We start from the raw sequence: 6,907 nt of genomic DNA on the forward strand, positions 1-6,907 counted from the left end.
TAAAATCTAAATGCTGCTTCCCCAATGTTTAGTTTTGACTTTGGGAATAGAAAGAAAACCAGATGTCTCAGATAATCTTAGACTTTAGACATCAGTGGATCACAAATGTGTTTTTGGTCTCTAACCATTAAGTGCTTTGTATACCAATAGTAGTATTTTAACATCAATGCTTCGCCACACAGGAAGCCAGTGTAAATATCTGGGATATCTTCAACTGCTACTTTTTAAAGAATCTAACTAAAGACATAATTAAAGTGCACAACCCTACTGAACACAAATCCTTGCAAAGGTTTATCCAAAATCATGCCAAGACACAAGCTTTTCAGTTCTTTATAATCAATTAATTTTGTAAATGCCAAATGTAGCTGCTGAAATTTTGCTTTAGGTCCAAAAATACACCAACATGCCAAGATGTCAGCATCTGATGCACTAAGCAATAACTTTAATCTTTGTGTTTAAAACATTACTCTGCATTTTGTTTTCATTTAATTTAAAAGAATTATTATACATCTTAATTATGTATGATGTATTAATCTGGGTTACACAAGAAAAAGCAGATGTTTGACAAAAGTGGCCCCAGAATGGATCCTTGAAGAACTCCTCATCATATATCCTTGTACAATGTCTAACTGTGCACTATACAAGTCACACAAAGTAGTCCCCGTCCTTTAATCAGTTAGCGCTTCCCCACACACTTTTACCGGTACGGTCTTTGAGTCGTTTGGTACCGGGCTGCGAGAGTTGAGCCTCAGGTGTGAAATTTATGGTTTTCAGGTTTTTTATCAGTTTTTAATGTATTTATTTTTGTGTTTTTATTGTTAACTCGGTTTCTCTGGTATTTTCCCATGTGTTATGAATAAATCTTCTTTTTTTGGTGCCGGTACTGGTTTTATTTCGTTGTATTTATCCGCAACACCTTAAAGGTCAGTCCGTGAAAATATTGTTAGATATAAACCGGTCCGTGGTGCAAAAAAGGTTGGGGACTGCTGGTATACATGATATATATAGTGCCTAACTCTGTATCTAGCATCAAATGTAGCAGTCAAATGTAGCATTAATGTCAAATAAGTCCAACATTGTAAAATTTCTGCTGTAATCTGTAATTACTTGTATTTAGAATGGGCCTATAGTCTATTAGCAAGAAGGCTATATTGTTCTTATTTTAAAAGAGATGCAATTTTATGGTTTATGTGGCCTTTAAGGGAAAATTTAAGTGAAGTAACCAGAGTAAGAGTAACCAGAGTAACCAGAGTGCTGCCCTCTCACACATGCTCTACACTAGGCAACCTCACTCTTTAACTTTACATCTGCCATTTCTAGCCCCTTTTCACTAGTACATACTCAGCACTAGTTGCGGATCCTAAATGCTCATATTGTGCCATGATTACAATTACAGACTCACATTACAGACTCTGAATCTGATATGGAGACACTGGCTGCTCCTCTAAGGTTTAGGGTCTACAGGCTTATGAGGTTTTAGCAACAAATTAACCATAACAAATAAATGTATATTGTCATAAACTTAATTATGACAGCTGGCTCCAGCGCCCCCCGCGACCCTGTAAAGGATAAGCGGAAGCGAATGGATGGATAAATAAAATGCTTTAGAAAAATAACAATAAAAACAAAAAGAAATGCACCCCCCCCCCCCCCCCAAAAAAAAGGAAAGAAAAAGAAAATGCAACACTATTAGATGCATGATCTTTCCATTACCAGTAATAATGTCAGTTGTTGGTGTCAACCTGAAAGTTATAATACAGCGTAATTTTATTATTGAAGTTACACTTTGCAAGTTGTTTAAATTAAGGGGGACACATGGAGAGGGAGGAGGTGATAGGGCAGGGATCATGTAGAGCAGAAATGAAGGCTGTTGAGCCAGATTAAACCTGAGGACCAACCAACATGTACGCCACTGCTGTGTCCCTATGATCAGTCAAATATAAAGTCTTTATTGTCAGAGTTTGTACCTGATGTGGAAAGACAGTCAAACACAGTGGAACTTGGCCAAGGTGCAGGGAGCACATTTAAGTCTTTGAACTGCTATGAACTGTGTGTCAGCAGAGCAGTTTTCGACAGACTGGGAAAGTGACTTCTCATTCTTTGAACTAGTATGATGTTCATGGCTTAATGAATGACGGGGAGAAAATTTTGATTAAAAAAATTATATAACATTGGTCAGAAATGTTGAAATTACCCTTGAATTGTCTAAAAGTACCAAACCATACTGACGTACAACAAGTAAACATATATAACTATTAGATAATTTGGTTATTAGCAAGAATTTGGCAAGAAATAAAAATAATTTTTAAAAAAGAAAAAGAAAAGAAAAAGAAAACAAGGACCGAAATAAGTGGAGCATCCTTCTCAGTCCAGCAGGTGGCGGTAATGTGCCATAATGTTAGATAGCCACCGTATCCGGAACCGGATGAAGAAGAAATCATTTTGGCGGATACGTTTGGCTGAAGTCTCCCCAAACACTGGAAGATATGGCTGCTTCCATTGACAGCCTACTGGAGGAAATCGCTGGAGTTGAAGACCCAGTTGAAGAACTTCAGAGTTTAAAAACTGCTCTGTTAGCGATTCCTGTCAGTGTCTTGAAGGACTCAATTAGAGGACAGCGTTTAGATGTCATTTTCTCTCTGCTCAACTCCAGTGACAGGTGCGTTTGGCTCTGTGCATCAGCTAAACGTTGGCGAATAACTGCTGAGTCAGTCAGTGGGTATAATATATGTATTGCTAACAGTTAGCTATATTGACACTAGGTTAACGTACAAGAAGGGTTTATTAGTTAGCCTAAAAGAGCTGCTTGAAACTGAGCTAATTGTTAGCAAGCTAACTGGTTACAGTGTTACTAATAACACAGCCCCAGCAGGACACTGTTTGACATTTAAAACACCAACCTTCATGTTTAGAGCATGTTTTTAACCACTGTGCCCTTTTTGGACAATGAAATTGCTACGGTTTTTGGTGAACTATGATTACAAACATGCTCAAAGTTAGCATTTAAACTACATGTGTTGTTTAAGGTTTTTTTTTTTTGAATTGTAAACATGCAGCTGAACGAGTTCATCCAAGCACTGTTTTTAGATTGATTTGATTACTGTTATGTATAATCGCCATTCCCGGTCCCATCTAGTTTTTAGAAGACATTTTTAGTGTTGTAATTTTTAACCTGTAATAGCAGGAACTATTCTACGCTATACAAGGGTTTATGCTTTCCTTCAAATGACTTGTTACTGGTTTCCTTAGCTTCAAGGTTAACTGAATTTGGCCTTAAAGGTGCTTTGATACATCAAATATTTCTACACTGACAGCTGTGAATGGTATATACCATTCACTTTTCCATTTTACCATTGTCTAACACTGTACAGAATAACCGTAGTTAAAATAAAAAATAAGAAGGAGCTATATTGATTGTTAAATAAATAAATACTCACAGGACGCAGGTGGAGCTATGCGTAGACATCCTTGAACGCATCTTAATGGCCATGAGCCCTGTGCATGTGGTCCAGAACTACAGAGCGGAGCTGCAGGGGGGGTTGACTCACCCAAATGACACTGTTAAGATACTGGCCTTGGCACAGGTAGGCTGCTCGCACACATACACGCACAGAAAGTATCTTGTAAAACACTGAAAATATTAGTTAATCCCACCTTCTTGTGTCAGATTGGGAGAGTGGTGGAGGACCCTGATGCTGTTACTGAAATCCTCAACAACCACGACGTCCTCCGAGCAGCAATCCGCTGCATCGGAGAGGAGAAGATAGCTGTGGCAAAGCAGGTGATGAATAAAGCATTATAATTACACTCCTCATGTTTTATAAAGTGTCAGTGCCTGGAGTATCTGCTTTTCTTTTGTTTTATCTCAGGCGATTCAGTCCTTGTCTAAGCTCAGTCATTCCAAGCCTGGATTAGACAAATTATTCCAGACTGACCTGCTGCAAGTCATGAAGGATGTGATGGCCACAAGTGACATTATTAGATACAGAATATATGAGGTATGTTCAAACTGGGTTATAACATAGGATCAGCAACCCAATGATTTTAAATTCGATTTACTTAGTTGGAATCGGTCGACAGTATGACATTACTTACACATACTGACTTAGGTCATTTTATATATTGTATACATGTCATGTACAGAGTTCGACACTTTCATATAAATGATCTTATGAAGTTTTTTGTCCTTTCTGCTTGCAGCTGGTGGTGGAGATCTCATCTGTATCTCCCATTTCTCTCGGTTACTGTGCCAACAGCGGCCTCATTTCTCAGCTGCTCAGCGAATTAACAGGAGACGACGTATTGGTCAGGTAGTACAAACTAAGTTTGACTGCTTTTCTCCTTCTTTCATATGCATTTCGTCTTCGTTTATGCTGTTAATTTGTTTTTTTACTTTTTTACCAGGGTCACAGCTGTAGAGATGGTTACAACTCTTGCACACAGTCAGCATGGTCGGCAGTATTTGGCCCAGCAAGGTATCATGGATAAGATCTCAAACATGATCAGAGGAGCCGAGACTGACCCCTTCTCTTCCCTCTACCTTCCAGGTGAGTGTCTGTATCATCCCCACCCAAATATATATTTATCTGTCTAATACACAACAGTATAATGTAATGCCTTTTACAGTCTTATCCATACAGTTCAGCATTATTCTGCACTTTATGATGTGAGTATTACTGCTGCAGGTTTGGTGAAGTTCTTTGGGAACTTGGCCATCATGGACAGTCCACAGCAGGTTTGTGAAACCTATCCAGCTTTTCAGAACAAAGTGTTTGAGATGGCGCTTGATCCGGACCCTGTGATGATCGGCGTGGCTCTGGACACTTTGGGATTACTGGGATCTAATGTGGAGGGGAAGCAGGTCCTGCAGAAAACAGGTTAGCTCGGTATCCTTGGCTTTATGAAAGAAATTTTCTACATAACATTTTCTTATAAAAGAAAAAAAATTGAATCTGAGTGAATTTTAGTTTAAAAGTTATTCTCTTTTTTCTGACATGACTTTGAAAGGTCTTGGTCTAACAAGACTGTCTTGTATTTTTTGACCATTCTTATGGTTTGACTGTTTTCTTTTTGTTCAGGAGAAAAGTTCAAGGCTGTGTTGTCAAAAATGAGCCAGCTTGCCAGTTCTGGACCTACAGAGCTCAGAGTTCGAAGCTTGGACGCGATATCACAACTTCTCTCCCTACAGGTATTTTTCTGACATGTAAAGAAAAATCATTTTTAATAAAATAATTCTTAACAACGATACAAAAGTGCAAGTTGGTCAATTTATGCATCGCAGCCAGAGCAGCAGACAGAAGACCTTTTGGCCCTGACAGAGTCATGGTTCCACCTTTTGTCCAGCCAGCCCATGGACATGATTCGCAACATCAGCACTCAGCCCTTTCCAGAGCTGCACTGTGGAGCACTGCGGATATTCACTGTAAGCACTGTTTTTGTTTTTCACCTTCTAATATTTCCTCTTTGTGGCTCTGACCACCTGGTTACCTGTAGAAATAAAGGTCTCTATCTGATAGTGATATTTGGAGGGGGGCACAAGCGTATATTGCTCTGATATATAATATCACTGTCTTATATAATATCACTGGATGTCTGTGCATATGTGTCTGCCAGGCCATTGCCACTCAGCCATGGGGCCAGAAGCTGATGATTAACACTCCTGGATTCATGGAGTTCGTTTTGGATCGTTCAACGGGCCAGACGAAGGAGGCCAAAGATGCCAAGTTTGAACTGATTGGGGCACTTGCAGGTTCATCAACAGCAGCTGAGATCCTGGGCAGTCAGCACTACATCCGCGTGAAGTCTTACCTCAGAGAAGGACCTTACTATGTTTCAGCTGTGGCCGCAGTCAGCACCGAGGGAGCGGACTGAGTCAAATTAACAATAAACCAATTCAAATGCACTTCATGGGCTTCTAGTTGATGCTTAAGTAATGGATAAGTGGCTGAGTGATCTGCCTGTGGATTAATATAACATGCTCTGCAAACCCTACAGCATCTGGATAAAAAATTACCATGTAAAGGCTGATTAAAAGTTCTTAGAAACAAATAATTTATCTTCAGTACTTGCACGGCTAGGTTGCAGCTGCACTACATTCAATAATTATCAGTTTTTTTGGCAGAACACTAAACTCCTGATCCTTATCTTCAGTCATATTCTGTTACTGCAGTTTGCAGTACATAGATCATTGTTTATAAAATAACAAAAAGTTTCTCCATGAACCATATCGGTAACCACTAAACAAATAAACATGTGTCACTTTGTTGCTATGAAGTTTTTTTTAATTACACTCAGAAAGCTTGCGTTTAAAACCAAAAAAGTTAAGAGGTTTCTAATGAAAGATTCAGCTTTGATTTCCTTTCCTCCTTTGATTGCAATGACATCAGCAAATTCTTGAGTATCTTATCTTATAGCTTGAATTCAGTCTATATTTTTCCCATAAAGCATCTGCGCACAGTAGAGGTCAAACAAGATGAACTTAATGAATGAATGAGTACTATACCAGCATACCCACGTCTTATCTATAAAGTCCCCACATAGCGTGTTATGTTAAGGTGTTTAGTTTAAGCGTCTTTGCCAATACTTAAGTAATAATTAAAGAAAACAAAACATCCACACACTTATACAATTCCACATCAGTGTATTTGGATCCAAACGATTTAAAAGGAAAAAAACTCATCTTCATCATTTTTTCCTTTCCATTTTTTAGTTTTTTTGTAATTAAAGTTTCTGTCTCGCAACTTGTGTGTTTCTTTACTTTTCATAAACTTTAATCCCCCTAATGAACATATTTTATTCCATCATTGCATACTGTATAATAGTATTGGGGGATTAGTAATTTTTTAAATACTGTAATTGTTGCCTTAATACCCATGTTATGGTCCTTGATTAACTTTGTTGTTCTGCT

At 38.4% G+C, this 6,907-nt stretch overlaps 1 protein-coding gene across 1 annotated transcript; it reads left to right on the plus strand.

Moving 5' to 3' along the window:
• The first annotated feature begins 2,434 nt into the window (after positions 1-2,434).
• psmd5 (proteasome 26S subunit, non-ATPase 5) lies at positions 2,435-6,740 on the plus strand. Its single transcript, XM_080864785.1, has 10 exons — positions 2,435-2,659; positions 3,440-3,584; positions 3,668-3,781; positions 3,870-3,998; positions 4,201-4,310; positions 4,405-4,547; positions 4,686-4,877; positions 5,079-5,188; positions 5,282-5,422; positions 5,614-6,740. The coding sequence occupies exons 1-10, from the start codon at positions 2,487-2,489 to the stop codon at positions 5,869-5,871; spliced, it is 1,515 nt and encodes a 504-aa protein (XP_080720911.1). The 5' UTR covers positions 2,435-2,486; the 3' UTR covers positions 5,872-6,740.
• Positions 6,741-6,907: the final 167 nt, after the last annotated feature.

This window comes from Rhamphochromis sp. 'chilingali', assembly GCF_963969265.1.
Source record: "Rhamphochromis sp. 'chilingali' genome assembly, chromosome: 2".
NCBI lineage: Eukaryota > Metazoa > Chordata > Actinopteri > Cichliformes > Cichlidae > Rhamphochromis > Rhamphochromis sp. 'chilingali'.

Excerpts from the sequence above, each read along its gene's own strand:
- psmd5 (XM_080864785.1), top strand. The coding sequence starts at position 2,487 with ATGGCTGCTTCCATTGACAGCCTACTGGAGGAAATCGCTGGAGTTGAA. Across the intron at positions 3,585-3,667 it reads AGATACTGGCCTTGGCACAG|ATTGGGAGAGTGGTGGAGGA; the intron begins GTAGGCTGCTCG and ends TTCTTGTGTCAG. Across the intron at positions 3,782-3,869 it reads AGATAGCTGTGGCAAAGCAG|GCGATTCAGTCCTTGTCTAA; the intron begins GTGATGAATAAA and ends GTTTTATCTCAG.